At 34.2% G+C, this 15,600-nt stretch overlaps 1 protein-coding gene across 1 annotated transcript; it reads left to right on the forward strand.

Annotated features, from left to right (window-relative positions):
• Positions 1 to 2,961: 2,961 nt before the first annotated feature.
• On the forward strand, positions 2,962 to 10,654 carry si:ch211-66e2.3. Its single transcript, NM_001115104.1, is given in 5 exon segments — positions 2,962 to 3,073; positions 3,409 to 3,669; positions 3,776 to 4,099; positions 7,557 to 7,793; positions 10,357 to 10,654. Coding segments are annotated over 5 exon segments (954 nt in total). The 5' UTR covers positions 2,962 to 3,012; the 3' UTR covers positions 10,428 to 10,654.
• Positions 10,655 to 15,600: the final 4,946 nt, after the last annotated feature.

The raw sequence follows: 15,600 nt of genomic DNA on the forward strand, positions 1-15,600 counted from the left end.
TGGGTTGCGGCTGAAAGGGCATCCGCTGCGTAAAAACGCGCTGGATAAGTTGCAGTTCATTCCGTTGTGGTGACTCCGGATTAATAAAGCGACTGAGCCAACTAAAAAAAAAGAATGAATGACGCACCTATTGATTACGGTTATTTTATTTCACACATTTTATACTGTGAAAACAAATATTAACCTTCATCGCCAGTTAGAACTAGCCTATTTAGTTTCACGAGACAGTTGTAAAATTAATTGTAATTGTAATGTAATTGTAATATTAATCTCTCCTGCTGCTGTAAAATGAAGCAAAACTGAATATATTATTATAGATCACTCTAGTTAAAATTTAACAACAATTTGCAATAGTTTTTTTGTTTTATTTTATTTATTTTGTATATTGTACTTCTAATTTTACCAACATATTTAAATAGTTTTCTCTTATTTTTGGTTGTTTTACTTGTCTAGATTTCTTTTTTTAATTTTCGTTTTTTGATGAATACTACCACTGGACAAAAACGCTATATTGTATATAAATGTGTTGCTCACTTGTTTCGAGAATGTCGCTTTGTTAAATCTTTCTGGTCTGATGTAAATTCTCTAATTGTCCAAAACGTGAGGTAATTTTTTCTTTAAGCTATAGACATATTATGTTGTTCATTAAGAAAATGCAATTCCTTAATTTTACTTTTTGTACACTGTAAAACCCAAAAAGTTAAGGCAACGCAAACCATTTCATGAAACTTGCAACTAATCAACATGAGTACCGTGAACTTACTTAAATTGAAGTAATGAGGTATTTAATTAACTCATTACCTTCAACACCGAGCTCAAATTTTTAGTCAATTTTAAGTTAACTACACTCATTGATTTTAATAAAGTTGACTGTTGGGTTTTACAGTGTATAACCCTCGTTTTATTTATTGTTATTTATTGGTAAGTTTTTTATTAAATTTAAATTACTCAATGTAAGTAATTTTGTTTATTTTTTTAAACGAGAATTAGATCTGTACTTGAAAACCATCACAAACTTTCATAACAAAAAGCAGTTAAAACGTATAAAACATGCACTTTATTTAATTTTCTGCATTAATTTGCACTATTTTTACATGTGCCCTTTCTTATTTATCAATTTTTTGTTTCTTTTTGTTTTTCCAATTGTCTTTCTTTTGCTTTACTTTTATAATATTTCTTTCAAATTGTCACATTTCTCTTGTTGCAAAAAGTAATATTTATTTTGTTTGTTCTATACTTCTATCTGTTTGTATTTCTATATGTTGCAATTGCCTGTTGTTATTGCAATAAAATATATATATATATATATATATATATATATATATATATATATATATATATATATATATATATATATATATATATATATATATATATATATATATTTTGAAGTAATGGGCAGAAATTCCATATATGCCTCACAAACGTAGTAGAACATTCCAGAAAATCCCTTATATGGATGAAGGCATCCAGCAATTGCTGTACTTGAATGAAATCAACAGATCTAAACTACAGATCTAATTTGAAGTAATTTCTAGCTAATCTTTATTTTTATTTATTTATTTTTTTAACTATTTTTGTTACAATTTTTATTATATCAAAAATAGTAGCCCATTAAATGTCAATATTTTGCAAGCTATTGAATTTAGAAATTCCAGTATTGACAACACACACCTTAGTTTATCACTCTGTCCAAATGAACATGTTTGTAGCTTTGTATCACATTGGATAACAACTCACACTATAAAATAAATCATATTGTCAGATTTGAAGACATGCAGAAAATTACATTTTCAAAAAACAAACAGACACTGCCAATCAGAAGACAGGAGACTCAAGAGGTATGATATGGCTCATGACAGACTAGTAAATGAGAAGTGGGTTATTGATATCAATGTGTTTTCCTTTTTGGTGTTACAACTCAAAATGCCCTGATTTATTATTAAACAATTTTTTATCCTATTAAATTAAGATTAGAGTAGATCATCTTTTGAAAGTTCGGATATTTTAGCGGGGTGAATTAAAGCTTCTCTCTCTCTTTTTTTTTTTTTGGTGGGGACTTCTTTGGGGCTAAGCCCCTTATTCCTTTAGATCCTAGCAACGCCCCTTCCCCAACCCTAACCTATCAATACTTAAAATCTATTGAAAATTAGTTGTAGATAAAATGTAACTTAAATTCAACAAACGAACCATCAAAATAAAGTGTGACCAAAGGAAATATTAACTCCTTAACGCAAACTTTTAAAATGTTATTTTTACTCTTATTGTAAACTTGCTCAATAATGTTAATTATTTATATTTTATTATTTTTATTATTATATTACTTTCTCTCAGAGGATATGTTTGTTAATGAGTCATAAATTGTAGGCCTATTTATTTTATTTTGAGGGGATAGTGTGAAAATACAACTAAGAGTCTTTAATTTTTCTATGTTGTATTGTTTACTTGTATGGTGAAAGAAAGAAAGAAAGAAAGAGAAAGAAAGAAAGAAAGAAAGAAAGAAAGAAAGTCGCCCTTTTAGTCGCATGCTTCTAGCTTTATATTGTTATATCCCAAAATAACCACAAGATGGCGGAGTATGCTACAAAGCAGCACTCCAAGGACTCGGTTTAAGGAATTTTAGATTTGTTTTTGCATTTAGTTTTTTTCTTCTTCTTTCATTGTATCATATTCATTTTGATTAAATCCTAAAATTATGAGTGAAAAAAGTTCAGCTACCTCTTTTGATCTCCAGATGTGGCCTGTAAGGTTTGACTCAGCTAACAAGAAGATAAATTTGACTTTTTATAATGAGTTGTTTAGTATGTAATTCAGCTTTTGGTCATGTCCAACGTCTATTGAACGATAATAATAATGTTGTAAGATTGAACCTACTAAAATTCCCTCTCAGATATTTTCTGGGTGTGGTTATAGTTTTCACCACAGCCGCACAGTTTACATTCACAGTTCCTGTGTGAAGAGGCTGATTTAAAACCTTTTCTCTTTAGCTGAGCTTCCCTGATCACATACAACATGCTTCAGCGTTTCTGTGGACTCGTTTATCTGTCAGCACTTTCCCAGCTTTGCCTCAGAGGTTTGTTAAATCTGCTTGTATTTTTTTTTTATATAAATTCTTTGGAGTCTAAATATGTTGTATATTTATCTGGAGGTAGATTATTGTAACCGTTATAATTTGGTTCAGAGTGTTAAATGCATTTCTCTTCAGTTGAGGTTACTTCATACTACTTCATATTAAAAAAGTTTTTTATTTTAAATCATGATTATGGCAGTAGACTAAGCAACCAAGAAAACATTTTCACTAGCTATTATAGGTAAACAGAGTAACCAACTCATGCATGGGTCTACTTATTCAGTCACTTCAGTTCTGCTCTTCTGTGTTAAATCAATTCTTCTTATTGTGTTTAACAGGTACACTTGCTAAATGTCCTCTTCAGATCACCCCACAGAGTGTTGTTGTGAAGTATGGGGATCCTGTTTCAGTAAACTGCAGCACTTCTGTCACACATATGGGGATGGGATGGGAATCCACTGTGGGAGGAGTGCCCCTGTCCACAGCCAGTCTGATCACATGGAGAGTGTCAGAGCTGACAGACTGGGAGATACAGCCACCATTCTGCTACATAAATTATGGCAAACAGTGTGAAGTAGCTCTCCCAGTCACTGTTTACAGTGAGTTTCTCTGTTATTATTATCTGTGTATTATCATTTTTAGAAACATCTAATAAATGTAGGTTGATGACTGCAGGTATCAGAGTGTGTGAATCTTCCCCCACAGAGACTCCAGACAGTGTTTCCATCAGCACTGTGAATCCAACAATGAAAGAGGGAAACCAGTATGAGCTCCAGTGTGACGTTCACAATGTGGCTCCTGTTCAAAAACTCACTGTCAACTGGTACAAAGGAGAAACTCTGGTGGATCAAACCAACTTCACTGACACCATCAAGAGTCCAGTCAGTAAAACATCTAAACTCCTGATCTGTCCAGACAGAGCTGATGATGGAGCTCAGTACAGGTGTGAAGCAGAGCTGAACCTGGGAGAAGAAGGACCTCAACCTCCTCCTACAAACACATCTGAGCCTCTCCGCATCACTGTATATTGTGAGTCTACTGAATATTCGGTGCTTACGGTTTAATGTAAAAAGATGTTTGACTTAATTTTCCACCAGTGTTGAGCAATTCAACATGCTTTACAGGTTTTGGGTTCGAGAACTAATATAGCTTATGGGTGATTGATATTGAGAAGTTTAATTGTTTGCATAAATCATTTAATATTATGTTACACAATCACAGGCCACTTTATTAGGTACACTCGCAGCATGGTAGCAATTTAAGATATTTAGGCATGTAGATGTGGTCAAGATGATGCAATAGTCTCTGGATGCAGCCTTTTTGATGCAAGCTGAGATTGCATTGCTCAGAGATGCAATGTCAGACACAATACCATCAGTGCCCTTACGAAAAATTACTTCAGTTTTTTTAAAGGAATACTGCAGTTTTGGGTAACTTCTGAAAAGTGCAGTTTTTTGGAGATGAAAGTCTTTACTGTAACTAAAAGCATTACTGCAATACAACTGAAGTACTACAATACAACCAACTGCAGTACATCTACTGCAATACAACTGAAGTACTACTACAGTACAACTGCAGTACAACTACTGCAATAGTACTGATGTATTACAACTGCAGTACTGCTAGTGCAATGCAACTAAAGTACTACTACAGTACAACTGCCATACCGCTGTTGCAATACAACTGAATTACTTCTACAATACAACTGCAGTACAACTACCAATTTTCCTGCTTGGTTGACAGTGGCTTCCAAATGAGGTTTCAGTACGCTAACTGGATTGCTGAAGTACTACTGCAACATGTATTGCACTCTTCAGAAATATAGCTAACTACAGAAATACATCTACAGTACTGCAATACATAATAAAATTAAAGTGCACTTTTAATACTGATGTACCTAAGTGCAATACATTATAAAACATATCACTATATTGCCCCTCTCAGTTTATTTAATGTTACTTTAGTTGTACTGCTGTTGAACTTTATTGTATTGTAGTTGAACTGTGTTTATACCAAATTGTACTGCAATTTTGCAGTTGCATTGAATTTTGTCACAGTTATCCTTGTATAAAGGCCACTGCTGTTGTTCAGTTCACTGCAGTTATTTTTTATTATTCATTTTTGCAAATTCATTAATTTTCTTTTCGGCTTAATCCACTTATTAATCCGGGGTCACCACACCGGAATGAACCGCCAACTTATCCAGCATATGTTTTATGCAGTAGATGTTCTTCCAGCTGCAACCCATCCCTGGGAAACATCCATACACACTCATTCACACACGTGCAATACGGGCAATTTAACCTACCCAATTCACCTGTACCACATGTCTTTGGATTTGTGGGGGAAACCAGAGCACCTGGAGGAAACCCACTCGAACGCAGGGAGTGCATGCAAACTCCACACTGAAATGCCAACTGGCACAGCTGAGGTTTGAACCAGCAACCTTCTTGCTGTGAGATGATTGTGCTACCCACTGCGCCACCGTAAAGCCCATTTTTGCAAAATATCTCTTAAAATTCTAATTAGAAAACTACTTGAATCCAAAAAACATCCCTGAAAAAAGAACAAAATATTATTGGAAGATGTTGAAGATCAAACCCCTTGGAACACAAGTGCAGAACAGTTCTTAACACACCATTGGCATATTGAACTACAGCAGCACAAGTGCAGTAAAGACAAAGTTTACATGTTTTACTCTAGTTTACTGCAGCTTATACTGTTGTTGAACTTTACTGTACTGTCTTTGAACTGTGTTTATACTTTATTGTGTTGCAATTTTTCAAATACTTTACTTTACTGCAGTTATACTTCTATATGCTGCTGTTGTACTGCAGTTTTACTTTAGTTTACTGCAGTTATTTTTTGTTAGGGTGGTGCTAGTGACGTCACTGTGAGTGGTAGGGTTAGGGTGAGCACATTAAAAAGCATTGGCTGCCATTCAGCTGCCATTCTTGTTAATAGTTTAGTCACATACGGGATGTTAGATTACTGTAATTCATTTCTGTTTGGCCTCCCTAAAAAGTTAGTTTGTCCAATTTCATTAGCGCATGCCCCGTGCACCCCTCCCTCAAGCCAAAATTATAATGCATGTGGAAATATCATTCACAAATGACTTGCTGCGTTTAAAGTGCCTAGAATTAATTACATTGAAACATAAATATACGGCTTACCTGATTCAGTGTGATGGCTGAGCCTGCTTCTATGAGGACAACATGCTAATCTGTGGTTGGATTCCTGACACGTCAATAAGCGTGAGCCATAGCCTTCTTGCTGTTGATGTACGTACATACAGAAAATGCTGCTTCGCAAATCCAAGTTTGCAACATTGTGGTTGATGCGAACATTGAGTATGTTTAAATGGGCAACAATACTTTAATACAATAATAAAATTTTTTTATACAATTAAGACAATATTCTGATTAAGAGTTTACAATGTAAACAGTGATTTTTGATCACCTTAATCCGACTAAAGTCATAACTAAACTAAATAGAAATGGAATTAAGGTTCCAATTAAGGAATTAAGGTTACGTGGAGTTTGCTAATATAAGTGGCATTGTTGAAGTATTTTCCCTGCATTTTGTGAGAAGATCCACACATGGCTGTCAGTAAAGGACAGCACACACACATGCATGCACACACACACACACACACACACACACACACACACACACACACACACACACACACACACACACACACACACACACACACAAAATGCAGAAGTTTTTTTTTTCTTTCATTTGGTGTACGGTATTAAATTCCATTTAAACAACACTCTTCCACCAGTCCTTACTTCATAGTCACGTCAAATACCCCAGTTTGTCATGGGGGCATAAACAAAATGTCCATAAGTGAAAGTACAACTGCTAAAACTGCAGTTAAAGTCGAAAAATTAAAGATGAAACACCCAAAATGACATACCTGTTTTATTTTCTTTCATTCACCGTCATTCATTTTAAAAAGCACCCGCTCCATTTTATTTGCTGGAACACATTACTATTCCCTCTAGTGATCGCATAAAAATCCTCATCATAATTTACTCAAGTGCGTGAAAACCCCTGCTATATATAATGAAAGTATGGGATTTCGGACACAGTGTACTAAACTCAGAATGTCCTTTCATTGGTCATTCCTGTGTATTTCAAGAGTTCACACTTAGCCGATGAGCAATAAAGCGTAATTGGCATGCTGTCCCGGGAGAGAGCCCTGATCTCGTAATATCCTTGAGCCCAGGGCTCCCTCCCTTTAGAAGGGCGAGAGGGGAGTTCGAGCTCAGGTAGGTCTCGAGAACTCCCCTGCTTGCCACTGTGTGAGAAGTGTAAACTAAGGTTGTCTTAGGTGATAATTTGGTTTAGTCAATTGGCTATGGTGTGTTTTTTAGACGGTGGGAGAAAACCGTGGAACCCGGGGAAAACCCCACGCTATATTAAATGTGTAAAAATGTTGCTGTAGTGCTGAGAAATATTCCTCTGTCCTCCTCAGATAAACCAAAACACTCCAATTCAACAGAGATCATCAGTTGGAGCAATGATGTCTCTCTAAACTGTACGGTGAAGGCAAACCCGGCTGCTGTGTACTCATGGCACTCAGAGCATCTGACAGAGAAGATCAGCTCCTCAGTGATCCAGTCCTCCACACTCAGTCCAGGAAACTACACCTGTATTGCCACAAACTTTCTTGGAGAAGACAAAAAAAACTTCACCATCAATTGCGTTACAGGTGTGTTAGTAGGTCTACATGAAATCTGCACCCACAGAAATCCACAAATGTCCAGCTCATCATTCCATCTATTAACTCACTTATGTAAATATATGTTTAGTATATATTTATGCTGTTTTTATATGTCAGTAATACTACTAAATAAAATGCAAATGTTTAGATTTGTGCACTATACAATTTGTAATGTTAAGCATGGTATAGTAGCAAGGTTCCTTGATTATTATGCTAAAATAAGTGTATAGTTCCATTCAAGAGTTCTATACTATCAGCCTAGAAAAGGAACATTTCAATTTCTGTCAGTCTTAGTACATTATAATTACAGTAAAGTCAAGCTTTAAATTGATTTAGCTTTTTTTTTTTTTTTTTTTTTTGAGTGAGATGCTAACAGTCCAATCAGATTCAATGATTTATGCTAAGCTATGCTAAAAGTAAGTGCTCCTGTCAGATAGGCTGATTGGTTTCAGAAATTATAAAAACAAACTGTTTAACTCAAGAAGACATGTAAAATTAAAAAAGAAAAAAGTGTAGTCCCTTTAAGAAACATATGAAGAGTTCAGATGCAAAAGCTGCTAAATGCCACTTTCGCCAAAAATGAGATAATGACATTGAGTGAAGGCTTTAGGCACATAGTACACCATCAACAAATAGATTTGCTTCAAATCATCTGAATCGCAGCATCAGCACATTCAGGAATAACAGTTTGTTGGCAAAAGCTGCTAAAGGCCACTTGCCTTTGACAGCAAAAGCCGCTATCTCCCGAGAACCAATCAGATGTGCGAATTGAATCATATGTTTTCAATGTAGCAGTGCGCTGATACGCCGGTTTTTATGAAAAGACATTTCGATTTTCATTTTAAAAGATGGAGTTTGATCAACTAGATGAGCCTGTCTGACTGTCAGTGAATGTCAAATGAAAATGTGCCTTACCTTAGAACTCTCTGCATTATAAGAAAAAGAAAACACAATGTGCAGTCGGAAGTGTAGCATGCATTCATAACATTTTTTGCGCAGTGACGCTACTTTGAATGAGTCCGATTTACTATACAATAAACGGCAACTGCGTTTCACGAAAGACAGAGTTAAAATACCATTCTTTTATCCCACGTGGATGCTATGAGGATAAACAAGAGACGTAAAAGAGACCAAGACCTTGAGTATAAAATTGTCTGAAGGACATCCCCTTTTTGCTCAGTAGGCCCACCTTGTGTTTTATTTGCTAATTTGGCTATTTAAAAAAACATATATATATATATATATATATATATATATATATATATATATATATATATATATATATATATATATATATATATATATATATATATATATATATATATATATATATATATATATAAATTATGTATTAATAAACAAAGCACAGATATTGATGTTTCACAATGTTTCAAACTACAATATTTGAATCTACCAAGCTTAGTTTACAATGATTTTATTGCTCTACTTACATTAAATCTAAAATCCCAAATATCAGAAATAACAACAGATTGTTAAGATTTATTTAATGTCAGTTTTAATGTGTTTGGTTAATGCACTTACTTGGCAGATTTTATTCGTTCATTTTCCTTTTGCTTTTTCTCTAGTTTACCACAGCGGAATGAATCGCCACTTACTTGACAGACATATTTTTAATTTTAGGTTGTGTAATGTGTTTTATGTTTGGAAAAATAATTTCTAATTTACTCTTTAGTAATTTTTCAACTAAATACTCTGTCTTGTCTCGATTAAGACGTTTTTGCAAAAAAAACAAAAAAACAAAAAGCAGAAGTGGATTTAGCTGGTTTTGACGCAAAAGAAAACTTTCTAAAGTGAAATTTATGAAAAAAAAAATTTATTTACCAGCTAATAACCTTATCATTACAAATAAAATAAAATCTCTGAGCCTAATTACAGGAGCCTGATAGAAAATGTTCATTTACAAGAAAAGAGGTTAGATGGATTTAGAGGGTTTTGCATCTGAACACTCCATGTGCTTCTGATTTGCATTGTACACCATAAATAAAGTCAAGAAGTCATTTTTATTTATATGTTTAGTTATCTACTCATATGCTTTCTTATTATTGCTTTTCTTTTCTTATGCTTATAAGTCAAAAAAAAAACAAAAAAAAAAACGAAGAACTGTGCATAGTCAAGCCTCACAAGAAAACTTAAGTATTTTACGTTTTGTCAGTTTCGTGGCTAATTCGTCCAAATTTGTAGTTCAGTCGTATAAAAATGTAAAATTTTGAAAAGGAGGCATGGCACCCAACCCCACACCTAAGCCCAGCCGTCATTGGATGAAGAGCAAATCATACTAAATTATATGAATGAGATCGTATGAAATCACATGAATTAGCCACTAAATCAAAAAGTTACGAATTGCCGAAAGATTGTGTTGATATTGTGGTGTATTTTTACTGATAAAGATTTAATAAAGCCTTTATTATGGCTTAGATCATTAAAAACAATTACAGCTGATGTGTTGCAGTTCATGATATAATCGCACACTTGAATAAATTACAATTTTTATGAATCAGTAGTGAAAGCTTTGTGCATTCTCCTTCCACAGGTTGTCATGGTACATTCTGGACTGTTCTGGTTTTCCCCCAGTTGCTGGTTGCATTCACGTCTATCTTGTAGGAGAGAATTAGTCCCTTATGCTTTATTTTCTCAGAAATGGGATTAATCTGCAGGCCATTCATGTGAATTTTGTTAACTTCAAATCAATTACGTCAGGGATGTGAATGATATGCTACACATCACTTTTATTTGTAAATTCAGTTGTGTTTTTTGTTGTTATCAAGAAGTATTTGACCGTCAAAGTGAATTTGCAATTAGACATTTTTTATATTCTTGCCAAAAAAAAAAGATCTCAGTAATTTTTTTTGTACTGGTTACTAATACATTCAGTTTAACTTTGATGCCATTTGTCTGCCAGAAACAATATTTTATTAAAATCATTAACACACAAATACAGTATTTTCTGTTTATTATGCTTTTAGAGAATAGTTAGTTTTCATGCCAGTCTAGGAGATGTTGCAGTTGTTAAAGTTTATGAAAATGATCTTATTTTGTGTTTGACGTTTTTTTTCCTTGTTTTGTGAAATATTGTAGTATTTCTTGTTTGTCACCTTTAAATATTTTAATTAGCCGATTTTACACATGATGCACTCATTGCACAGCTTCTGGATTTCTTTTATACGCTGCATGTGTGAAGAACAAAAGAACTAAAAATAAACTTTGGCTTTGACTTTCTCAGTGTTAATGGTGATGCATTTACTGGGTTTGTCGAAGGAAATGAAAAGGCGTTTGGTAGAAACGAACGGTTGGGTGGAGTTTCTCAAAGTCTGAGGACACAAAAAGTGTTATGCGTGTTGAAGATAATATTTTCCTACAGTTAAACTGTTTTGTCTAACTATTTTTTAAATTCATTCAGTCGATCTCCAGTGCTGGTGGGAGCACTTTCAGCTTAGCATAGTTCATTGAATCAGATTAGACTAGAGCATCTCTCTAAAAAAGTTTAGATAATTTAGTTATTTAAAGCTTGACTTTTCTGTAGTTATTAAGACTGAAGTTAAATTTAAATTTGCTATTTTCGATAGTTAGATATGTCTGAAACAGGGGTGTCAAACCCAGGTCCTGGAGGACTGCAGTCCTGCACAGTTTAGTTCCAACCCAACTCCACTTACCTGCAGGTTTAAAATGAGCCTGAAGGACTCTTAAATTAGCTTGATCAGGTGTGTTTATTTAGCTTTCTGCACGCCATATCATGTCAGCAGCAGGTGCAATGATATTACACAGCACCAGAAAAGTCAAGATACAGAAATACACATAGGATTAGCTTTAAATAGGAAATTTTTTTAAACACTTTGGTTTGAGCGAGATGTTAATGGTCTAATCCAAACGTGTCAAACTCAATTTCTGGAGTACCCAGCACAGTTCAGTTCCAACCCTGCTCTAACACATTTACCTGTATGTTTTAAACAAATCTGAAGAACTCAATCATTTTTGATCAGGTGTTTAAATAGGGTTGGAACTAAACAGTGCAGAGCTGCGGCCCTCCTGCAGCCAAGTTTGACAATGACTAATTCAATGGCTGTGTCCAAAATTACTTAATACTCAGCTTGCACATTGTTTTTATCATATTATAATATGGAAGTATCCGATTTTGGATGCAGCCATTGCTTTATGCTAATAAAAAGTTAAAAGTTCTTCCGCCAGACCAGTAGATCAGATCAATGAATTAAAATTGATTAAAAAAATTGATTTTTTTTTAAAGAGGGAGTGTCCCTTTAATACTGCAACTAATCACAAGGTGATGTGATATTGTATATTTATTAGTGTACATTGTGATTTTTTTTTTTTTTTTTGTGACTGGATCATTTTCTGTCATACAGTGCACTTCACTTTTTTTCACATTTGTTTTATGTTCCCGCCTTGGTAACACCGTAGAATAACTATCCATTATAACTAGTTAAAAGACCATTAATAAATTGTTAGCTAATGAGTTTCAAATGACTTGTTAAATATTAGTTAATAGTTTGTTAATAATTTATAACTGTTTTAAAAATAGCCAATTGATAATTTACAAGCAAAAACCATTTGTAGAACTTTTCTAATAAAATATTTTTTTTATTTAATTGTGTTCATGTTTAATACAAAAAGTACCCAAACCTCATGGGTTTGTTGTACATTCATTGGGTCTGTTGTACACTGCTGTTCTGCCATGTGATGACTCAGTATGTGTGTTTCTATACATTAAACACAATGTTCAACATTCATCTGTGGCGTTTCTTTGGTAAAACACAGTACACAGAAAAGCCTATAAGTGTAACAAGGTTATTGTACAATTTTTTTATATTTTAAATATCACATCAAATTTCTGTAGCTTGAACTTGTTCCATTCATTTGCTGTTCTACAAAGTTTCACTGGTATTAGTAGATGATTAACAAACTAACAACTGATTGGTAAAGTGTGAGTTTATTATTTAAGTGTTAGTTATTAGCTTATGTAAGTTATTCGGACGTGAATTTAAAGTTGCAACTTTTCCTCAGTTACTAACAGTTAATAGATGAAGAATAGTTGAAACTTTAGAATAGCATCGCAATAACATATATAAACTATTAACTGATATTTAACAAGTCTTTGGTAACTAATTTACTAACAGCTTGTTCATGATCAATTACTAATTTTTTAGATATAGTTTTAAATCATTAAAATACAGTTAACAATTCATTAATAACTTGTTAACTTACAGCTTTTCAGTTATCTGTTGGCTATCTACAAGGCACAGTTATAAATAATTGACAGACTATTAACTATTATTTAACAAGTCATTTATAACCTATTAACTAACAGTTTATTAATGTTCTATTAAATAGCTATAACGGATAGTTATTCTAAAGTGTTACCTTTTTTTATTTTTGCAAATTTATTAAAAATAAAAAACCTGAAAAAGCACATGTACATCAGTATTCACAGTCTTTGCCGTGAAGCTCTAAATTGAGCTCAGGTGCATTCTGTTTCCACTGATCATTCTTGAGATGTTTCAGCAGCTTCATTGGAGTTCACCTGTGGTAAATTCAGTTGATTGGACATGATTTAAAAAGGCATTAACCTGTCTATATAAGGTCCCAGGGTTGATAGTGCATGTCAAAGCACAAACCAAGCATGAAGACAAAGGAATTGTCTGTACACCTCCGAGACTGGATTGTCTTAAGGCACAAGGCTGGAGAAGGTTACAGAATTTCTGCTGCTCTAAAAGTTCCAATTAGCACAGTGGCCTCCATCATTCGTAAGCTGAAGATGTTTGGAACCAACAGAACTCTTCCTACAGCTGGCAGACCATCTAAGCTGAGTGATCAGTGGAGAAGGGCCTTAGTCAGGCAGGTAATCAATAACCTGATGTTCACTCTGTCTGAGCTCCAGCGTTCTTCTGTGGAGAGAGGAGAACCTTACAGAAGGACAAATATCTGTGCAGCAATCCACAATCCAAGGCCTGTATGGTAGAGTGCCAGAAGAAAGTCACTCCTTAGTAAAGGGCACATAGCCAGCCAGCCAAAAGGCATCTGAAACACAATTCTCTGATACGATGAGACTAAAGTTGAAATCTTTCGAGTGAATGCCAGGCTTTCTGTTTGGAGAAAACCAGGCACCGCTCATCACCAGGCTAATACCATCACAGTGAAGCATGATGGTGGCAGTATCATGCTGTGGGGACTAAGAGACTGGTCAGGATAGAGGGAAAGATGAATGCAGCAATGTACAGAGACATCCTGAATGAAAACCTGCTTCAGAGTGCTCTTGACCTCAGACTGGGGCAATGGTTCATCTTCCAGCAGGACAATGACCCAAAGCACACCCCCAAAATATAAACAGAGTGGCTTTACAACAACTGAATGTCTTTGAGTGGCCCAGCCAGAGCCCAGATCTAAATCCATATTGAACATCTCTGGGGAGATCTGAAAATGGCTGTACACCAAAAATAACGCAAAAAAATTTCCCAAAGACAGGTGTGCCAAGCTTGTGGCATCATATTCAAAAAGACTTGAGGCTGTAATTGCTGCCAAAGGTGCATCTACAAAGTATTGAGCTAAGGCTGTGAATACTGATGTACATGTGATTTTTCAGGTATTTATTTTAAATAAATTTGCAAGAACTTCAACAAATCTTTTTTTTTACATTGTAATTATTGGCTATTGTGTGTAGAATTTGAGGAAATAAATTAATAAAATTTGGATTAAGGCTGTAACATAAAAAAAATGTGGAAAAAGTGAAGTGCTATGAATACTTTACGGATGCACTGTAGACTATTAACACTAGTCCTCCCCTCTCCACCCATCTCTCACACTTAAAATTTCCGTTACCCTGAACTCAGCTACAAAAACATCCGGGCCTAAAAACAAAACTTCCTTCATCGATATTAACAAAGTACATTAACGCATGACCAGTATGATAGCTATCAGACATTGAGGTGTCATTTCACACTTAAAGAAAATCCATTAGAGCAACAAATTATTTCTAAACCTTATCTTTTTTTTATTAAATAGTCTTCTGTTGTATATGTTAAACAGAGTGACCTGTGCAACTTCAGTCTGCCAGAACTTCCCGTGAATGAGAGTTGCCACAGCAACCTTGCTGCAGCAGAGCATTTTAAGACAGTGAGCAGGAACTCATCAGCTTTTGCCCAACAGAAGTTAATTTGTTGATAAAAAGACACCAACATGTTTTAGATAATCAGTGGCAGTTCACTAGTGAAGATCACAGGAATAATTTATTACAAATGAAATATATATTTAAAAAAAAAAAAAGGATTTTAAAAGGCTGTTTTCCCAGTGTGTTCCATTTCTTGAAATGACCATTTTTAAGTACATTTCAATAATATAAAGACACTTTTTCCTCTATAAAGATCCTTTGAATAAATTTATACACAGTGTGTATGAACCACACTACCGTGAAGTGTATCATACTATATAGTATTTAAAACTCATTAATAAATGCTCCAGCATATAGTGTTTACTATAGTTAACTGATAAAACTGTCATAAATGCTGTAGCATACTTTACCACAGTAATCTGTGGTGTATTGTAGTATAACATATTCCATAGCAGTAGAAAACTACAGTATTGGGTTATTTGTTAATATTACCATAGTTGTTGTGTCACCATATGAAATTATACACTTACCACAACAAGTACTTCACTGTTCAAAAACAGTGTTTACTCTAGTATTTTTTGTCATGTGAGACATTAACAATTCTTCATGGAACCATCAATGCCACAATTAACCTTTATTTTTAAGATGTTCTAAATA

The sequence above is a fragment of the Danio rerio genome, chromosome 3 (genome assembly GCF_049306965.1).
Source record: "Danio rerio strain Tuebingen ecotype United States chromosome 3, GRCz12tu, whole genome shotgun sequence".
Taxonomy (NCBI): Eukaryota; Metazoa; Chordata; class Actinopteri; order Cypriniformes; family Danionidae; genus Danio; species Danio rerio.